The following is a 22,503-nucleotide window of genomic DNA, read 5'->3' as shown; positions in this document are numbered from 1 at the left end:
CTGATTGTTTGGAGCCGAGCTGGTGATGAGCCCAGACCCTCCATACTGATCGCCTCAGGGGAAAGACGGTAACACCTCTCTAACCTCACACAATACATCTGATAGACAAAGTTTGGGGGGGGGGGGGGGGCAATCTGCCGGCTTCCTGCCATTTTCTCTGAAAATGAGTGAGCTGGTCCAAAAAATCCACTTCGGTAAAAGAGTCGTACTGAATGCTGCTTTTACTGTATGCCTGAGTTTGAATGTGTATGTGTGTGTGTGTTGGTGGGCATGAAACAGAAGCCAGGGAATGCTTCTGACAGTGTAAAGCTCACGCCCAAAGATACTGCATCACTTCAAGGGCATTCCATCACACACACACACACACACACACACACACACACACACACACACACACACACACACAGTTGCTGCAGTCCATTATTTGAAAGAAAACAGAAGTGACACTGAATTGATGGGGCACAATTGGGGACTTGGAAGAGATTTGTATCTTCCATGCATTAATACTAACTCCACCTTCACACACACACATGCATTTACCTAGATTTCTACACAAGGACATACTGTGGACCTGTAGACACACCTGTGTTTACATAAAAGCAAACTGTAATGACTATAGATCCTACACACACTTTAAGCGTTTCTATTAATCTCAGCAGCAATCGCTAGGCTGGTGCGGGAAGTACATAACTTGAAATCTGCCATCTTCGTTCTTGGGTCCTCAGTTCAGTTCTCTCAGTTTAGAATGAAGTTGTAAATGTCATGTGGCTAGTAATGCCCCCCCCCCCCTTTTTAACTAGTATACCATAAACTAATCCTAATTTATAATATAACAAAAAATTTATGCTGCTTAAAAAAACAAATTCATAAAAAGCCATTAAAGTAATAATTCACCCAAAAATGAAAGTTCCGTCATTAACTACTCACGGTCATGTTGTTCCAAACCCAAAAGACCTTTGTTCATCTTTGGAATGCAAATTAGGACATTACTGATCAAATCTGAGAGCTTTCTGACCCTCCATAGACAGCAATGTAACTGAAATATTCCCAGGCCAAAAAAGGTAGTAAGGATATTGTTAAAATAGTCAATGTGACATCAGTTGTTCAACAGTAAATGTATGAAGCTAAGGTAATATTTTTATGTGCAAAGAAAACAAAAAGTATTCTCGTAGCTTCATAAAATTATAGTTGAGCCACTGATGTCCTTGCTACCTCTCTAGGCCTTGAACATGGCTCAAGTTGTGTTGTGTTGTTGTCTATGCAGGCTCAGAAAGTTCTTGAATTCATCAAAAAAATCTTCATTTGTGTTCTGAAGATGAATAAAGGTCTTACAGTTTTGGAATGACATAAGGGTGAGTAATTAATGACAGAATTTTCATGTTTGGGGGAACTATCCCTAGAGAAATTTTCTTTCTGTTTTCATGTGTTTGTTTTGTCTGGTAAACAATACAGAAATTGAAAATGGTATGTATATATATATACATCTCGTTTTATGAAACGTTTTATGAAAAATTTTCAAAATTGTATGAATCAAATGTATATTTGCAGTTTTAATAATAATAACAACAGTAATAGTAAAAAGGAAATAATTTAATAATAAAAAACATTATACTGTATATGAACCATTTAACAGTTAAAGCACACCCATTTATTTAGGGTGTAGGGTCAAATTTGTATGACTAAATATAGTTGTCCCCCCTCCCACACACATATCACACCTGTTTCTACAGCACATATGACACACATATGACACATCTTGCATAACACATCATCATCTTTAGCGCAAATGCAGTTGTGGTGCTGTGCAGTTCATGCATCAGCCATGGCCCACTTTCAAATGCACACATAGGAATTTCCCCTTGCACCTTTAACGCCCTCTCCCCTAAACCTCTCCTTATTTAGGAGCGAGGGAGAGCAGAGTGCAGCCACAGGGAGGAGGCGAGGGGAGGACAATGGGTGGAGGATCGAGAGGAGCTGGAGAGGGTGTGGGGTTGAAGAATGAGTGTGTTTGTGAGGAAGGGAGATTTTGCCCTCCCATGCCGGTTGTGTGTGTGTGTCTGTGTAGCAGGGCCAATGCGACACACCCAGAGGGCAGCGAACCTCCACATCCTGCCCGGGGCGTCCGTTTGTCCAAACAGCTCACTTCTTCCTCTTCTCTCTCTCTCTCTCTCTCTCTCTATGCTCAAACCGGTCTGACTGGAGGGTAGAGCGCAGAAGAGGGTGGGGGCTTGTCTATAAAGAACAGAAACCCCCTGTAAAACCAGAAGAGGAAGAAAAAGCAGCGGAGTAAAATACAGCAGAAGAAAACAAACAGCAGGGCGTTGTCCTGCCCTGAATGGGGAAGTTTGATGGTTTGGTGGTGTTCTAACCCCTTTACACACACTCAAACACACACACACACACACACACACACATGTACCTATTACCCTCTGCGTCTACAGCAGTCTTCCCAGAGCACAGTCACAACAAGACCAACAGTAAAGAAATCTGAACCCATATACAATCAAAAGACTTACTCAGAGTGTCAAAACGCAGGAAAAACTGAGATATATCCCATCAGGCCTATAATCATGTCCCAGAATGCTCTCCTCTTTCTCTCCCTCTCTCCCAGTGATCAGTTTTTATGGCAGCTACGAACTCCAGTCATCACAGACTGCTGCAAATCTATTGATTGGGGTACACAATCCTGTTCCTGGAGGGCCAATGTTGTAAAGAGTTTAGCTACAATCTGCCCCAAAACACATTTTACTAATCCTGAAGACCTCAAATGAGACTCCAGAAGCAGGATTGGACATAATTGGAAAAGTGCATCTCAAGGACACAGAGCAGTGGTTTTCAACCTGAGAGATTCCCCAATAGGATGCATTTTGGATGTTCCCTTGATAAAAGAAACACATCAACTTGCTATTAGAGACCCAAGATCTGAAATGGCTGGGTCAGATAAGAAAAGCTTCCAAATGTCTATTATTGGGAGGTTCCAGGAACGTGGTTTAGAGAAAAACCCTGCAAGGATCATCTGACCAAAAGTTATGTTTATGTAACACAGGGGCATCCAATCCTGTTCCTGGAAGGCCACTTTCCTGCAGAGTTTTGCTCAATCACACCTGCCTGAAAGGTTCTACTGATCCTGAAGACCTTTATTAGCTGGTCCAGGTGTGTTTAATAATTAGTGCTGGTGCTAAACTCTGCTGCAAGTGTCCCTCCAGATTTAAGATTGGACATGCTGTAATGCAACTGGACGACATGAAATGACCAGTGGCTTCAAAATGTCCAGGGGTCCAACAGTTCTAGTTGTAGGGCCCTATCTATGTAATCCATTTAATTTTTTTTAAATTCAGCTTTTTTTTTCAGTTTTAATTTTTCTAGACTATGTTGTTATGATAAAATAAAATAGTATTAAACAAAAAGCATGTCTAATTAATTGAAATCATGAAACATACACAATTTAAAGGGCTAGTTCACCCAAAAATGAAAATTAGCCAATGTTTTACTCACCTTCAAAGTATCCTAGGTGTATATGACTTTCTTCTTTCAGACGAATCGGAGTTATATTTAAATTTTGTCCTTGTTTTTTCAAGATGTGTTTAATGGCAGTGCACGGGTGTTATTTTCAACAGTCCAAAAGAAGTCAAATAAAGTGCATCCTTCCATAAACATCTCTGAGGGTGGATAAAGCCCTCCTGTAGTGAATCGATGCGTTTTCGTAAAGAAAAATATCCAAATATTTATTTTTACAATCTTATCATAAAACATTTTTCTCTCACTTCTGCTAATTGTCACAGTTTATCCAATCTAAACTGACCTTTAGGTTTATGTTTGTATATGATATGATGATTGTTTTTCTCAAAAGAAATGGTAAATGCTCATGAAGTGGCCTACATTTGATTTATTCATCCAAAATTTGGCAAATTCTGTGACATTCTGCATTGTACAGTAAATATACAGTACAATTTTGTCTGCGTTTTTGCATTTAAAACTGCTTCAGCTCTTTCCACACGCTCAAAGCTGATCTTTGTACATTCTTATCGGTCCAATGCTTCAGTATCTGTCACAAGTGCAGACAGGCCCTCTCCATTAAACAGGTAAGAAACACAAGCATAACTTTTGAATAATAGCAGGACAATCCCCATAACATCCACTGCATCCGGAGATCAGCTTTGATTTTGATGGTGAGTGACGAGAGCGAAGCACATTCCCCCATCCTATGCATTGTGATTAATGGGTATTATCCTCCATTAAACAGCCCACCACAATACTAAGTGGCTTGCCTCTGTTTATCTATTACTTTGCAATAAGCTAGTTGAGCATGGTCTTCCAGGTTAATGTAAGGAAATATTTACCCAAGTGGGTGAGGATTGGTTTTGGACCGATTCCCAATAAGTGTTGTAAAAAGTAAATGACAGAACCATGGCTTACAGTACCAACTGTGCACAGACACATTGAGATTTGGTGATAATGCAGATTATTTGAGGTTTAGGCTGCCATGTTGTGCCCTGATCTATATCTACTTTTTTATGTTTTTGGACTTTTTATTTTGAGAGGAAATATTGGAAGCAATGCAGGAGGAGAAAGGGGATGGGGTCAGGAAATGACCATGATTAAAGACTCAAACTCAGGTCACCTGAAGCACTGTGCACTGTAGGCTCCCAGTGGATCCAGTCTACTTTGTATATCAATCAAATGGTCCCCCAAAATAGGACAGAAAAGTAAATGTAATTGCCTCTGTCATGTGCAAACCTTTGTATCAAAGTATTTTTTTTCTGGCAGGGCATCTTTTCAGTGTTGCCCCTTGAGACTGGGGAGAAGTCCAGATGGCAGAGATGGGCAGTGGGCAACTTTTGTTACTGATACAACACAGGTGTTGGAAAGAAGATGATATGCTATAAAAACTGGAACCTTCTACAGTCCCTCCATCTCTGCTGAGTAGCTCGGGCATTCTGTTCCAAGGGCAGGGATGCTTACGTTTTGGAAAATGGCATTGCTATCATCGTCATCTTCACTGGCCAAAGCCGAGACACCATGGTGCGTCCTGGCTTGAGGCACCTTTTGGTTTTAGTGTCTATTTTAGTGTCTTTAGGCCAAAGTGTCTATATATAGTGCATGTGTAAAGGATTCTGGGAGGGGTCGGGTACTCAGAGACCAGAGCATTGAAGCAGAAGGGAACTCCACCATGAGGAAGTCTGGATTTTTCTGCCCATGATAAAGTCAAGAGTGTTCACTTTCAAAGAGACAGTGAGACACACAGGGGAGGTGTGGAGGAGTGACAGACATGTCATTTCCAAGCAAAGGGAGCGAAAGAGAGACAAGGACAGTGGGAAGAGCCTAAAAACAGTTAGTGAACCTGAAACATGAACAATAAAAATAAAGGTTCGATAAATTATAAATTGACCAACAGCACCGAATAAAGGAAGAGAGTTTCCTGCTACACACTCACAGCACTTTAAATGATTATTGCCAGAATAATAATAATTAAAAAAAATCTGACTGTGGTAATTGACATAAACAGTAAACTCACATTAGGTGGAAAAAACCCAGAATATTCCCTTTCAAAATGAGGCAAATCAGGCGACTTGGTGGCCATCTTGGTAACTCCCTGGGACAGCTATTTCTGATTGTTGCAAGTACTACATGAAAGAAGAAAGATTCCAAAACTGTTTGCCAAGCATATTTTTAAATTGCAAATTTGTCAAAATCAAATATGACCACAAAACAGTCCTGAATTGTTGTCTCTTTAGTACAAATCAGGCTAGAAAAAATTATTTACATACATTGTACATTATTTTTGCAACTATTTTGCAACCAGCTGTTCAAATTAATGCACAAAATACAATCAAAGATTGGATCTTGAAACCGAACGGCAAGACTTAATTTCCTACAGATGCTATATTAAGTGTTCTGATTTATCTCAGTGGTCACACTTTATTTTAAAGGTCCAATACTTGCTATTAGCAAACCATTAACTAGGACTTTTGCCTCCGTAAATTACTAATTTGCTGCCTATTAATAGTTAGTAAGGTAGTTGTTAAGTTTAGGTGTTGGGTTGGATTAGTGATGTAGAATATGGTCATGCAGAATATGTGCTTTAGAAGTACTAATAAACAGCCGATATGTTAATAATAGGCAAGCTAATAAGCAACTTAATTGTGAGAATTGGTCCCTATACTAAAGACTTACCCTTGCACTCCTTTTATCTGTACTTAAACTAACCTTTAGAGATTCTATAAACTGACCAATTAATACCGAATTATCTGGCCCAGTTCACCTTATTGTAGTTGAAGAGACGTTCAGTAAAGGAGGAACAGAGGGAGACTGAAGAGAGAGGCGAGAGAATGGCATAGAGCGAGGCGGAACACAAGAACTCTGTCTGACAGTCCGACATGACGCCTTACCCCAGAACAAACAAGCATTCAGCTACATTGAGGGGCAACCCAGAATGCCATGGGGGAGACAGAGGGAGAGAGAAACTAGAGAAAGAAAGAGAGAGAAGAGAACTGTGAAGGTCATCTGGTGGGATGGTGAGTCTCAAGCAAAAGAAAATACGGAGGCAGATCGGATGAGGGACAGAGAGGGTGGGAAAAGGAACAGATGAGGGACCGAGTGTGAGAAGAAAAAAGTAAAAGTTTAACTTGTGAAATATGAAATCTATTTTGGTTTTAATGGAGAGGAAGGAAATATGAATGTAGATTATTAAACTGGGAGAAAGAGACGAGGGAGGGGAACAATCCAGAGGTGTTCAGGGTGGGAGGGTTGAGATCTGTTCACAATGTTTTAAATATTAAAGCTATTTCAGGTTTAATGAGGTGTAAATACTATGGGGAGAGTGGTAAGAGGATGGGGGTTAAAGGGGCCTCACTCTCATTATTTCAAGCGCACACCTTTTGACTATAGAGACCCAGAGAGAGAGAAGTGAGAGCGAGTGTAGAAACAGAGAGATAGAGCTAATGAGCTAGGAAAGACACAGGGATGAGAGAAGGATGACGACACAATCAGATGGACATTACGCGAATAATAAATGAATAAACGAAATACTGAGTGAATCAGACAGTCAGTCAGTGATGAATTACTGAATTAATGAAAGAAAGATTGTCTAAATGAAAGAGTGAGTGAATAACGAATGGAGAGTGCATGAATGAATGAACAAGTGAGTGAGCGAGTAATTATTAGGAATTGTGAGTGAATTATGGTCATGAAGTGAGCAAATGAATGAAGGAAGGGAGGGAGGAATGAGTGAGTGAATGAATGAATGGAGTGAATTTATGAGTAAGCCAGAGAGTGAGTGAATGAGTCAGGAAGAATGAAAGATTTATTCAGTGAATTAATTAATTGGTAAGTGAATCAATAAATAAACTAGTGAATGAGTGAGTTACTGAATGAATGAGTCATTAAGTTAACAAACAAATGAAGGAGGGAAGAAAGGAAGGAGGGAATACGTGAGTGAATGTATGAATGAATGATGCAGTGAATTAATCAGTAAGCAAGAGAGTGAGTGATAAACTATTCAGGAAGCATTAATAAATGAATCAGCAAATGAACAAATGAAGGAGGCGTGAGTGAGTGAGTGAATAAATACATTTGTGAATGAATGAAAGATTAAGGGAGCAAATTAATGAGTTAGCCAGTGAGTGAGTGAATGAATGCGTCAGAATGGAAGCTTGAGTGAGTCTGTGAATGACCGAATAAACAGGTCAAAATGAGTCAGTCAGAGAATTAATATATCATTCAGTAAATAAATGAATGAGTGAGTGAATAAATTAATTAGTAGGTGAGAGAATAAATAAATCAATTAGAAGGAGTTAGTAAAGTACTGACTGAGCAGTAAAGGCATTAATAAGTGAATGAATAAATGAATGAGCGAGTGTTTGTAGAGCAGTGGGTGAGAGACCAAAGGTTAAACTCTCAGTGGAGACTAAATAGATGTGATGTGTTAAGGCTGAGCTGAAGTTCATTTGTAACGTGTTTGCTAAGATGAACAGGATCAGATTAGATGAGCTCTGCTGTAAACATATTGGCCACTCAATGAGACAAGTGTAAAGTTACGCCATTGACTGGTCTATTAAACACTCAACACTTGCTAAATATTTCAACACTGTTTATACATCAGGCACTTTACTATCGTCTATGTGCATGTGTGTGGGTTTTCTTCACATACTCACTCTGAAATCACATACAAGCACTCAATCGCCACATATCTGTACACAAATAAATACAGATACCTAAGAAAACCCACACTTCCCTTTTAATAACAATTTTAAAACAGAATAACACGTCAACAGCACAACAACCCATATGCAGGGGTGAATTATCTAAATATGGGATTTTTGTCTTGTGTTGTGCTGTGGAAAGGGGAAGGCCACAATGATCTTCTTATTTTCCTAGTCTCTTTCTGATCAAGTGATAGCTGTGATCATGAACAGATAATCTAAAATAGAATATACGCAGAGGTGGAAAGAGTACAAAAATATTCTACTCAAGTAAAAGTACCATTACATTAATGAAATTTTACTTAAGTACAAGTAAAAGTACCAGTCTAAAAATCAACTCAAGTAAAAGTAAAAAGTAGCTCATTTAAAATTTACTCAGAGTAAAAATTACTTAGTTACATTTTAACCAGTGGGAGGGAGTCAAAAATGGGTCAGGCCAAGGGTGTCAAACTCAGTTCCTGGAGGGCCACAGTCCTGCACAGTTTAGATCTAACCCTAATTAAACACACCTGATCCAGCTTATCTAATCATTTAGGTTTATTTGAAAACTACATGATATGTGTGCTGGAGCAGGGTTAGAACTAAACTCTGCAGGGCTACGGTCCTCCAGGAACTGAGTATAGGTATATTAATCTCAAACTAGTTGTTTTTAATTAAAGGAATCAGTTATTTAGAATAATAAAACATTTGGGCTGTTACCAGGCAAATCAGTATCAACAAACTCATCTTTTAATGCAGAGGAAATGCAGAAGATTCATTGGAAGTGGCATTTAGATGTATTACACTGTTTAGTGCAGGACAAGAATGCATTTAACCTGCAGTTACAAATGCATGAATAATGTTTTGATATACAAGACATAAAATGTTGAATACTCATTTGAAATGATAAGAAATTAATTATTTAAAAAAAAAAGATACTTTAAATGTGAAATTAAAATGGCCAGTATGTGTCAGCAAGTCACTGTTAATAAGTGAGTCATTGCGATTGAACCGAATCATTTAAACGGTTGATTCATTCAGGAACACTGTCCCGTTGCTCAGAGACGCAAAACTGTGCTTTGGTGGCTGTGTTTGGAATTATTTTCTGTTGTAGAAATAGAGCTAAAAAGGCAATATGGTGTCTAAAACGCAAGTCTCTTAATTAACTTGTTTACTGAACTGATATATGTATGTATGTATGTATATATTCATGATGATTTTTGGAGGAAAAGATGGCATTCTTTGTGTGATTTTGATTTAATATATGAAATTATATAAATATGTAAATTTTCTGCCCCTATACCTTCAATTTTGTGATCATTCTAAATGCATTTTAGGAGACTGCATCACACAGTGAAAGAACGCACTATAAATGTGCGCGCACATCATTAAAACAAAAAACATGATATTATCGCAGATGATATATATATAGCACACTCCTCACCACTGTCTTTTTGGCTAATTTGTGCAAAACCTCTTGCTAAAATGTCAAAGCTTCATTTTAACCACCAATGCAATGATGCAATTACTTAGCTTACCTCTACATTCTTGCGAAGGGTTGATGTCTTGTCGAGATTTTATAAGCTGCTAGTTTGGTCTTCCTAGGCAAGTACAGCTTACACAGCATAATAGAGCATACATATGACCAGGGGTTCACTTCATTTTCTTCGAGTTCAACTTCAGAATATGACGGGGTTTCGTTTTCAGCGGTGTCTGCACCACTAACGCCTGTTTTGACCGTCTGCATCTTTCTTGTGATTTTAGCGCCAGTTTGCCCTCCTGCCCATTATTAACTGACGTAGTTTCCAGGGAGCGATTTAGTTATTTATTTATTTTTACTCAGTAATTAATGTGTTTTAAAATATAGCGAAGTACAATACTTTAAACAATATATACTTAAGTAAAAGTAAATCTACAGATTTAAAAAATTACTTTAAAAAAGTATTAGTACACAAAAAAGCTACTCAATTACAGTAACGCGAGTAAATGTAATTCATTACTTTCCACCTCTGAATATAAGTGACCATTTCCTGATCAGGCAAAAAAAAATCCCCCTGTTGACAATGTGAAGTTCACACCCACAGCCAACCACAGAAACCCCCTCTTCATCAGGAGTAAACCTGAAACACGAAAACACTCAAACTAACAAGCCACTTTCACAAACAGATACCATGGCATCGCATCAGAGAAATGCTGGCTAAATTTCCTTTAGAAATGTCACTCTTTCGTGGTAATTTTCTGACCTGACAAATGAGTGTCAATGCTAATGCTAACTGTAGAGGCCTCTACCCTCAGACAGACTGTAGAAAAAATACTGATGAAATAACGTGTTGTTTTAAACATCTATGAAACATGGAGCTGTGACTCAGGTCTCAAGAATCTGTATTCCAGGATTATAATTATAATGCACATTATAATGCCTGCATATTCTGCAACAAGTTTCAGCACCTGCTAACATCTGCTAAATGTCCAGTGTGACCTCACATCGCCTCTCCAGAACTGTGATGGCTTGATGCCTCATGTTTGTCAGTGGTCAGTAAGAGGCTCTGAAAGTGAATGTCCATTCAACAGGGGCCTAAACAAGGGCACAGTGAAACTTAAGGGCATGTGCAAAAAATAACTGGTATGCAAACAGTCCCTATAGCATGATCTGAGTCTTATCTGACAACATGCATGAAGAAAACCATATCAATAAGCTGATTAGGATAATATTTTAGCAGACAAGAGAAGCAGCCAGAAGCTTTAGACAGTAGCCTGACTGTCTTTTTGGCCTTGGCTGCCTAATCATGTTAAAAACCATATCCTCTCTCTCTCTAACACACACACACACACACTTCACAAAGTGCAGGTTGAGAAATTTCCTGTTGCTCGCCAGAACTTCATACTAGAAGCATGGCAATTTAGATATACAGTTTTATAAACATGCCAACCACCAATTACAAGCTTCTTAAAACCATTAGTCTGTGCACAATGCATCTTGGACATCAGCATCCTGAGATCCCATTTACTGCTGTCAGCAAACAGCACCCTTAACCGTGCAAACCATTACTCCTGCAATTAGACACTTCCTGTGCCCTTTAACCAGATCTGAGAAAACTCTAGCTGCAGACTGGACCTCAGCACGGACAGAAATCACTTATGAGGGCATTTATTTTAATTTATGTAGTCCCTCTAATTACTAAAGCTGTCATGTTTTTAAAAATAGATTTAAACACGTTCATGTTACATATAACAGTTGGGTGATAAAATACACACACACAAAAATAAACTTAGTTTATTTAAACAAAGCCAACCATCCTGGCCACCGTAGCTGCTTGCATAGGTTTTGGACAAACCTGTCTGCCTCAACTCCTCAAGAATCCACCAATTCAGTAGGAAAATTACAGCCGAGTCCAAACCTCAAAGCAGGGCATGAGGGCTTTCACAGCATGCCATCTTTCTCTCACCCTGATCTGACTCTTCCAAGCCTGAGCCTGTTTTGTGTACCAAGCAATATTCTCATCTTCACTGAGCATCGGCCCATATTATCAAATGACATCCAAAGCAATTTGCCATTTTGCCAGTCCTCTGTTCCTTAGCGGACTGAGATTTACACTCGGTTAATGATTTTAGATTTGAAAATGTTTCGATTCCATTTAGAACTAAATTAAATTGACCTCAAAAGCTTGACTAGCACATTAGTTGGGCTTATAGGGGCCAGTGCATAAGGAATATAAATGTGTACTATTTGTGTCGCACACAAAGGAATGGGTGTGACTTTTGTGAGCATGCGAGTATGCAGTATAGTGAGCCGGTGTGTACTTAGATGTGTGGAGTCTTGTACTTGATGTTTGATCTGTGGGGTTGGGTCAGCGAGTGCAGTTATTTCTGTTGGAGCCGCAGGTAGCAGGGCTGACAAACAGAAAGGATGAGAGAGTGCCTCGAGAGTTAAGAAGGTAAACTTGCGCTAAGCTGATGCAGATCTCCACGTATTCCCCTCCCTCTCTCCTTCACTTTATCCCTTCTTCTCCACACTTCAGAAGACCTTGGGGCACCCCCCGTCCCAACACACTCGCACGCACACATACAATTTAATCCTCATACCGCCACCAAGGTCAATTCAATTATCCTGTTTTCTTAAAGTGTGTGTGTGCCCATTTCACAGTCGGCCTGCACAAATTCACCAGAGATTAGAGCTGCCACACTTTTAATGATCTACATACCTATAAGCAACAGTATCCGAGACAGGTAGGGCCTCGTCCCCGCTTACTGGCTTGATCTGTTCCTCAGCACAGATTTTGTTTTTAGGTTGATGAGGCTGCCTCGAGTCCCATGTGTCTTTCCGATGTTAATGAGGAAATGAGTTTTTTCAACCCCAAATTCCCCACCTCAATCTGTAGTTTGTCATGCTGCTATACTATTAGTGTTACAACAATAATTTTCAACTTCATCAGAGTTCTATTTCTGGGTTCGAATTATACAATCAAACAAGCTGGCAAAGTATCACAGAAGACCTGACTCTCACGGGATCCACGAGGCAGTGCTCGCAACAATGAGAAACAAACTTTTTGTGTGTTAAAAAGTACAGTCCACATAGTATGAATGAGTGTAGTACGAATGTGATCTTGACACACTACATCCAACACCTACGATATCAGCTGTATCGCTTCACTGCCATTCACAACTCCTCTCCTGAAGCATCATGGGACAGGAAATTGTCCATTGGATGTGTACTGTTTCATGAATACCAGGATACAGAAATACTAATTATTTCATGAACTTTGCTCCTACTATTTCTAGGATGGGCATCTCCAGTACTGGAGGGGGCACTGTCCTGCAGAGTTTAGCTCTATCCCAAATTGAACATAGCCAAAATATCTAACCAAAGTCTTCAGGATTATTAGAAAATTAAGTGTTCTTGATTAAGGATGGAGCTACACTCTGTAGGACAGTGTCCCTCCATAACCAGAATTGCCTGTTCCTGTACTATACAGTAGCCATATTCAGTCTCTTCTGCAAGATCAAACATCCTTTGATAAAAGGTCAACAATCGGCTTGATGATGTTTTCACAATGTGATATCATGACAGTAATAAAGGAAGCAATAAAGCAACCAGTACACAGTAATCCTACCTGGAATTTCCTGGTTGCCGTAGTTCCAGCCTGCATTGGAGAGCATGGATGGCAGCGGTGATGCTGTCCGACTGTCCCCTTCATTCTGTTGGGTTATGTGCCTGACCGTGTCCTTGTTTTTGCGGTTCTTCCTGCGGCCCGAGCCAGGGGGTTGCCAGCCCCCATCTCCTTGTCCACCTTGCTCTCCAGGCGTGCCTTGTGCTCCTCGGCCAGCCCCATCTTGCAGATTGGAGGGGGAGACCTGCTCTTCTTTGACCTGGACAGAACGGTAATCAGCAGGCCACAAGGGCTGCAAACAAGCATCCTCCTGGCTCTCATGGCTTTTGGGTTCCTGGTCTTCTTTGCCGTAGTTGCTACCACCTTCATGGCAGCTGGCGATGGCTGAATCTCCAGATGAGTTGGCCGGGCTGGTGCGTCTGGCCAACCACGGCGAGGAACTGCGGGCCGAGATCATGGATGCCAGTGCTTCCGAGGCTCCACCCACACCGGGCCCAGCCCCGCCTCCCATAGAGCTCACCACATTGCCCATCTCAATATCCGCAAGTTCATCTGCAAGCTCAGAGCGAATGCTGATGTCTAGTGCTGCCTTGATGAAGCCGTGACACGCTTGCACTATGTCGGTCATCTGCAGGTAGCTGGCGGCTGACATCACTTCGATAACATTCTTGCTTGTGAGCGCCAAGTGGGCGGAGTACATGAAGTCAAGGATGGTCTTGAAGCCTTGAGCTGTGACGATGTCCAGGTGTGTGATGGTGGCCTGCTGCTCTGAGCCCTTCTTCACCTGGCAGTAAAGTGTTTTGAAGTAACGGCTGCTGCCCAGCAACACGTTCTTGTGCGCCTTGAAGATCTTGCCCTCCACGATCACACACACGTCGCACAGGATGCCGTGCTGTCGCTGCTCGTTCAGCTCCCGCAGGAGCTGCCGGTAGTGCGACGCGATCTCCATGTCTTCCTTCCGGTTATTCATTGGACTAATGGGTGGCTGCTTCTCCTGAACAGAGTCTGGAGGAGGACAACATACAATACAAACCCTGGTTAGTAGAGTTGCAGTAAATGCAAGAAACAGACCACAAGTTCCTGCATAAAGAGACAATAGCAATGTCTGGAATTAAATACTGTAGTTCACACTAATAGTAGACTACTGTGAAAGAGCTGTCTTCATTTAACAATAAACATTTTGAAAAGAAGTATGCCACATTGTTGTCATACATTAAGTATGACCACATTAATGTGAGTGCCATCCAGATATTATTATCACTAAAAAGTTATTTTGCATTTTGCAATTTAAAATTTGCTGCAAAAGTTAAGCTTAACAGAACATTATTTTCAGCACAAAGTTGATTACCAGAGAAAATCATTTTGACTCAAAGCAGAAATGCATACAGTAACTTGCAAGGGAAGTTCCAGTCTCTGGAGGGTTTTAGGGACAAAATATGAAGGTCTTATTTTTGCTAAGGCAATTACAATCAATACAAAAATTATAATAATAATAATATTTGAGGTGTACAGTTGTTTAAATTGGGCCATGTCTAAATAATTTTATGCTGTAATCAACATTATACAGCAAATTCTGTTTTGATTGAGCTTGTATTGAAAGATCCAAGAATGTTCCTTTATTTTTGTGGATCCCATCCAATAACAAAACAATAAAAAAAGAGATGATACATGTCAAATTAAATGCATCACATTGTGGGATACAGTCCTGTTGTTTGCCGCACATTTTTGCAATCCTGGTATTCTATAAATATAGGCAATTCTCATACGATGTACAGTTTACAAACTACATAATGTAGAAATATAACAATGATGTTATCATGTCAATCCAAACACAGCCAATGACTGAACAGGAAGATCAGATTAATGCAGTTAAGTGTAAATCATCCTGTCTGGACACAATGATTAAAATCATCTTAAAGCAACAAATACTACCATGTATTCACACAAATATACTTTACAGTTTTAATTCTGTTTTTATTGCATTGCAATAATGAGAATGGGATTTCTTGATTTGCATTACTGAAGGCTATTGAGAATTGTGAGTTAATGCGCTTAACTGTCATGAAAAGAATATGATGCAATTATATTCCTAAAATGGGCTTCTTTTTATTTTTTTATTTTGGGGTGAAATGCAACCCAGTCAGTATTTGACTTTTTGTCAGATTTACCCCATGCCCCCCCCACCCCCTCTGTGTCTTGTGTTTATGGTTTCTTTCTCTTTCCTCTGTGCACATTCAAGAACTATGCATTGCCTCATCTAGCTCTCCTCCCACATCTCGTTATCTTAATGATTATAGCAGAGATGCTCAGGTGTTCACTGTTCAACCCTTTAATCACAATGTTTTTTCTCTGTTCGTTTTATTGCTGCCAAATAAAATCACCCAGTGAGTGTATACAGCACTTTAACACAATCATCGTCTCTACTCTTCTCACTTTTCTCTTTTTTGTTACTAAATTGTTTCATTTAATTACCATTTTGTGAGTTAGTTGAATAATAAAGTGGAAAATGGAGCTGCCAAACAGATAATTCATTTTTAGCGAGGAAAGGTGATGGCTGTAGCCCAGCAGACAATCAGCCTCAAGCCATCAGAGCTGGCCAATGCATGTCACCTGCTTCAGAATGGCATTTTAGTGACATTTAGTGCTTAAATGACTTTTTACGGAGATAGAGGACCTCAGTAATAACAACTCAAAGCTACGGTCAATTTCTTCTGTCAGGGTTTGTGCTGGTAGGCGTCTTTTATGAAGTTAGGTTTTCCGTGATAAGTGAGAATTTCTAGATTTTGATGCTGCGCTCTATGAAAATGCAATTCTTCACCTGATTTAATATCAATCTTAAGACTCTTCGAAATGCATAAGAGGTTACCAGCAATGTCAGGGATTGTTAATAGTCACACTACAAAATTGAAAACCTTAAAATTAAGCATCTAGTTTCTGATTGAGAGGCAATCTGGCAATTCTGCAATTTCCGCAGAATTATGTTTTTTGTTTATTTGGGACAATTTAATTATGATGTTGGGTATCAGGCCCTGTTTACACTAGTGCGTTTTCATTTTAAACGATCCTCATCTACTGCATTTCATAAACAATCTATTCTACAACACACAACCAAAAACGCATGTCACATGACCATTCATGCAGGTACAACCATAGATATATATATAGGTAGATTCCCATTTATTTAGATGGTGGACGCATCTACGTGCTTGGAGCGGTCAAATAAGGTAGATGCCTAAACATTTCTATGGGTACAACAATGAGCATCAAGGATATGCAGAGCAAATGTGGGCAGCCATGCCATCATTTTCAAAAGTCTCCGTTTTGGTCTGTTTACATTGAAATGCAACCCCGGAGTTTTCAAACTAAAACGAGGGTCTGCAGCAGTTTTCAAAAGTCTGAGTTTTCGAGGGTGTATAATAACGCAGAGTAGTGTAAACGATAGGCGTAACCGTAGCAAAAGTTTTGTGTTTTTAAAATGAAAATGCACTAGTTTAAATTGGGCCTCAGCTCCATTTAACCATTTTTTTTTACCATTTAACCAAATCTATTTCACAGAATTTGACAGATTTCCCCACAAAGTATTGCAAAAAAATGTGCCTTTAAGTGGTTAAAAGGGTTGGGAATAAAATGGAAGAGAGAAACAAACAAATACAAATATATATTATTTTACGATTATTCTCATAGTTATTTTGTTATAAATATTTGTTATTCAAAGCAACACAAGCACAATCACTGCCATTGTCACCAATTAAAAAAATGACATATTCAAACTAGCAACGACCGTTTGACCAAGTAACAAACAATATTGCATTTATACTACACTTCAATACAGAAAAATGTAATACTGAGCAACTTACATTTTAGATACTATATTATATGTTACTTTGTTTTTGCTTTACAATCACCTGAGTGAATGATTCAGTGATTCACACTGTACATGACGGCCACCACTTGTTTGGTTTCTAAATGAAACAGTGGATTTCATAGATTTGGTTGGGTAAATGATTCAGTGACTCAATCATAAAGATTCACTTACATTGATATGCGACTTACTGGCATATCAATGTAAGTGAAGGGGTGCTGTCAAAATGAGAGTGTAAATAGAAGTCCTTAATGATGGTTAAGTTTCTTACAAACATGCAACTTGATGGATGGTTCCCATTCACTGCAGAGGATCAATTGGTGAGCAAGTGATGTAATGTTAAATTTCTCCAAATCTGTTCTGATGAAGGAACAAACTCATCTACATCTTGGAGGATCTGAGGGTGAGTAAATATTCAGCAAATTTAAATTTTTGAACTATTTCTTTAATAGTCATAAAAAATGCTTTACAATTCAAAAAGTTAAAAAAGAAAAATGACATTTATTGTTTCTCTTTTATTTAAGATTTTGGCATAAAAATGATCTAGTCTTTGTAAGGTTCTCGCATAGACCATCTCAAAGAGTAGATGAATTAGCATCTCTCACTAACCATGACTTCACTGACACTCACTTACACACACACACACACACACACACACACACACGCACACACACACACACACACACACACACAGATATCCCCAATAGTCTAGACTTCCCCACTCACATCCTCTATGAGCAGCACAGAAGCCGCCCTGGTTGGGGCTAAATCACAGGGACATGGAGTGTTACCAAATGGGGCCATGATTTGTTTTGTGAGCGTTCAGGTTGTCAGCTCGCATCGGCCCGACTGCAGCGTGACAGCTTCCTTTCACTATAGTGACAGCAGCGTTTGCTGCGGGGCCGGCACACTTCAGGTCATGTTTAGGAAAGTTTCTCTCAACCTGATGGCCTGTAAGATCAAATCAATCCTCTGCCCCTCCCATGTCCACTTGTACAAATACACCTTACTTGGAAGACTGAAAGAAGAAGAGAATGACAGTGACAAGTGACTTTTTTTTTCTTTTTAATAGTTTTAAGTTAGCCTCCAACTGCTTCGCTTGAGGCTTTTTTGATTTGATTGCCTATAATGCAGTCGTTCGAACAAAACTTAACAATGTTAGCGATTTAAAGAGACAGTTCACCTAAAAACTGTGCTGCACGTTTACTCACACATTGTATGGCTTAAGAAGACTTGGAATATGAGTCATATAAACCAATTTATGATACTTTTATGGTGCTTTTTGCTTTTGTGTTCCACTTAAGAAAGAAAATTCAAGCTTTTTTGGAACAACAAACCCTCTCAGAAAATAAGGTCTAAAAACTGTCATGGGGTTGAACCTTTTCAAATTGTATATCTTTAAACCTAAATGGTAACATCTATCTTAGCATGTAAATAGAGCAATTTAGCACCTTTTGAAAGGGTACCATCCTAGTGGCTTTTGTACCTTTTTTTTCTGAGAGTGAAAAGGTGACAGAATTTTTGTATGAACTATCCCTTTAAAATCAGAGAATCTTTTCATCTATTCCCTTTTAACCCCTAAGACCAATTTATTTTTCTCTAACAATGAGTAGTAACGGCTCAGTAAATAACAGCACTTTGCACCCCAGACTCCCAAAATTAGTCAGTTCTTTTCATGTGCCTATTCAGAACTACTTCCACTGTGCAACCAACAATGAATATAAATATCTCTTCGTTGGCCGACCGAGTTACATGACAATCTGGGCAATCAAGTGCAACACAACAATAAACATAAACAACACAATTGACAGACGTGTAACATGGCTAAACACTGAATGAGACAGAGTGCAGTCGGACTAATCAGATTTTCTGCTTCACTGCAGCTAGAAGCATCTGAAGCTTGTTAGACAAAAAGAAAGAGTGTAACTAGAGAAATGCATAATAGACAGCAGGTTTACATAACCTTAGTGAACCATACAGAGGGCAAGTGCAGGTGCAAATATTTCATATTTTGGGAAAGGCTTCATGCAAGAGCAATATTTTGAGACATTTAAAATGCCCATTAAAGTTAATAACAGTAGCTAATAAATTAAAGAGTTCATTTAATACATGCTTTTGTTTGACAAGTAAAACAGGACATTTAAAGTGTAGGGCGTATCTTGATTTTATACTTCTGAAATTGACTGGACAGTGAAAAGTGGATGTGAATGATGAAATACTGTGCATCGGTTTGTCATTCACAACACGACCAGAAACTTAATAGGGTCAATTTTGATGTTGACTTTAAAAAAGGATTTTCACGCTCTCCAAAAGTAGGCTGATGGCTTTAAATGAAGCTCCTGCATTCAATTACAGTGAAATCCCTCTAAAACTACATCATCTAACAGATGATTATACATGATTGGAAGCAATTGCTTTAATAAGGCTTTATAACCACTATCCATCAATGTTTCAGCACCAGGAGCACAACATCATGATATTATCTACCCTGTCTTACATCGCAGCTACAGAGTTCACAGTTTACAGCCTGACCGCAGCCCAGCTTTCGTCCGCACCAAAATAGAAGGTGTAAGAAGTGGCAGTTGTAAGGTTAAGGTTGGGGTTAGGCCTGTAATGGGATTGGAGGGAAGAAATGTGCAAAGAATGGAGGCCAGAGCAGCCTAAGTCTCTGAGGATAGAGTGTTAAAGAGTGCCAACACCGCTTACAGTTCCTGTCACCCGCAAACACTCAGATCTGGAGTGACTGGGTTCCTACGGCCAAGTAAACACATACTGTACACACACACACACTTGCACTCAAACACCCATGCATGCATCTATGTATGCTCTTCCTTATTTTTGTAGAGGTGGATCTGATATTCTTGGAGGGGACGGGGGAAACAAGGCCATATTTCTTTTTCTTTTGGTTTCTGTGTATGGTGGTGGGAAGGACAGTCGTGACATACGAGGAGGTGGTGGAAATAGGAAGGGTGGGAGGAAGAAGAAGGAGACAGCGAGTGCTCAGAGGGTGTAAGTCATGTATGCTTCGGTGTGTTTCTCAGGCAGCTAGTCATCTTAAACCACTCAACTGGACATCAGGGCCATTATCCGAGGGGTTAATCCCCAATTTCACAGAGCTGGCGACAGGCAAAGTGGAACAAAAAGGGTGTATGCCTTTTAAAAAAAATAGCAGAAATGTATTCTACAACAGCAGCCAACATACACAAATATTAAATAGAAAGGCAAGTTTGAAACTTTCTTTCACAGTTCATGAAAGTTTTATGATGGCTTCATGAAGCTCAGCTGCAGCATTTTAAGTCATAAAACAGCTAAATTTAATAAGGGAAAAGCTACAAGCGTACCCTCAAATTGGCTTTCCAGCTGGTGGTAAAATCATTAATTGACTGAACCAACAGCTATATAACTGTGGTCTGACAGAGACAAAAAAAAGCAAATGACTCGTTAAACGAGGAGTATTGGTATTAAAAGATTAGCCAAATAAAACAAAATAAGCAGAAAATGATAATTAAGCACAACTAAATATGGTTACGGGCGCTAAGCTGGGAAGAAATTCACAACGAATGCAGGGGTTACGAAAAATAGAGAGAGAAATGAGCGGAGGATAAAAGGTGGATACATTTAGTCTCACTATTTATAACTATTAGGGTAGCAATATAAATAGACTCAAGCAAATGAGGAGGAAAAAGGGTGTTCTGGCTTTGATACACTGCATCCACATACTAGATGGTTAAAGCTATTTATAATATGAGATATCAGCACATGTAAAGCTTAAAGTGTTCATATATATTAAAATATAAATATATATTAAGATTCATAAACTGTATTAGTATCATACTGTTTAATGCAAGAAAATGTATTAATCTTAATAAAAATTGTGATAAAAATGTAATGATAACAGTAAGTACCAAAAATGATAAATTCACTGTCAAATGTAACTAAATGGAAGTGAGTTACGATATGTTCTGGCACAATCTGTCCTAGGTACAGTATGATTAATAGATAAATAGCATGGGGGACATCGGTGAAATATATTTGACTGCAGCAAGAGCGATTTAAAATACTTTACGGGCTGCCATTTTGCTTGTGTTTTCAGTATTTAAATGTTTTAACCGGGTCTAGCAGTCAATTTAAAATGTAATTAAATTCTATAATATGCTGTTCAATTAATCAGCGTTATTGCAGTTATTTGCATATAATGAATGTTTGCTAAGAAAAGCTCTCAAATGAAGATAATTAAAAGAAAATATGTTTTTTGTGGTATGTAAATGCCGTGCAAAGACAAAAATGACTTTAGTAGTCATTATATAGGCCTACACTACTGTTTAAAAGTTAGTCTTTTTTTTTTTTTTTTTTTTTGAAAGAAATTAAAACTTGCAGAAAATTTGCATATTAGAATGATTTCCGAAGGATCATAAAACAAGGAGAAGAAGTTCTCTCTGTGAGTTGACCCTATATCTCTGTATATCTCAGTGTCTGTCTTTAGGCAAGACTCCAGCTGGACCCAGGTGACAGGAGCCTGTCACACCACCGAGAATGTGACGAGAGCGGATCTAAGAGGCTTTGAGAGTCTTAACCCCTCCGCTCAGCTCCACCCGGCTCAGCACCCCCCCCCCCCACCCACGTCCTCCTTTACCTCCTCTTGTGCATTAAGCCGGAGCAGTGAAGGTGAGTCCGTGCTGTAAAGCTGGATAGGTCAGAGTGTCAGGAGAGTGGTGTGAAGCAGGGACAGAGAGACTGGAGTGTTTACCGGATCACATCAAGGCCTTGTCCCGCCGTGCTCTCTGCTAAACTGAGGTCCTCCAAGGGCCTATCCAAGACATCTCAATGAGACTTTGCCCCGAGCTCTCCTGCTAAAACTTATCAGAGAGTTTCAGAGTTCCCTCTCACACTAATGGCTAGTTTTGTCCTTGTGTCTTCTCCATGTTCACACAGGACTCTTTTTCATCATTGTTTCATCATCTAGAATTTTATTTTTTTAAGTTGGGTGTTGATTATTAGATTTAAAGGGTTATCAGATGCCCATTTTCCACAAGTTGATATGATTCTTACTGAAAAGTCTATAACATACTTTCGTTAAAATTTCTCAATGGTAGTGTAAAACAACACCCTTTCTACCGTTTCAAAAACAGCTGTTTACAGAGCAAGCTGTCTTCTTGCATGCTGCTTTAAATGTTAATGAGCTCTGCTGACCACGCCCCTCTCTTCTGAGCTGCTCTCTGAGAGAAACTTGCTATCTAGCACATTATTAGGAAAGGCGATTTGCAAAGACTCATAAAAAAACATACTCATTCCTTCTGTAGGTGAGGCTGGATCACGAATTATTTGCACGAACACAGATGCATTTAGGTAGATT

General features: G+C 39.3%; 1 protein-coding gene across 4 annotated transcripts in view; it reads right to left on the bottom strand.

The window, feature by feature from the left end:
• The window catches only part of LOC132117951 (zinc finger and BTB domain-containing protein 46-like), an 83,471-nt gene that overhangs the window by 45,873 nt on the left and 15,095 nt on the right, over positions 1 to 22,503 (bottom strand). For all 4 annotated transcript variants that reach the window (XR_009425869.1, XM_059527343.1, XM_059527346.1 and 1 more), the window contains exon 2: positions 13,292 to 14,293. Coding sequence is in view for 3 of the 4 variants with exons in the window: in XM_059527343.1 (XP_059383326.1) it covers positions 13,292 to 14,258 (967 nt within the window). In the remaining variant the exon portion in view is untranslated. The remainder of the gene's footprint in view (positions 1 to 13,291; positions 14,294 to 22,503) is intronic.

The sequence above is a fragment of the Carassius carassius genome, chromosome 37, assembly GCF_963082965.1.
Source record: "Carassius carassius chromosome 37, fCarCar2.1, whole genome shotgun sequence".
In the NCBI taxonomy this organism is placed as follows: domain Eukaryota; kingdom Metazoa; phylum Chordata; class Actinopteri; order Cypriniformes; family Cyprinidae; genus Carassius; species Carassius carassius.
Note: the sequence above shows the minus strand (reverse complement) of the source record. Positions and strands in the feature narration are given on the sequence as shown.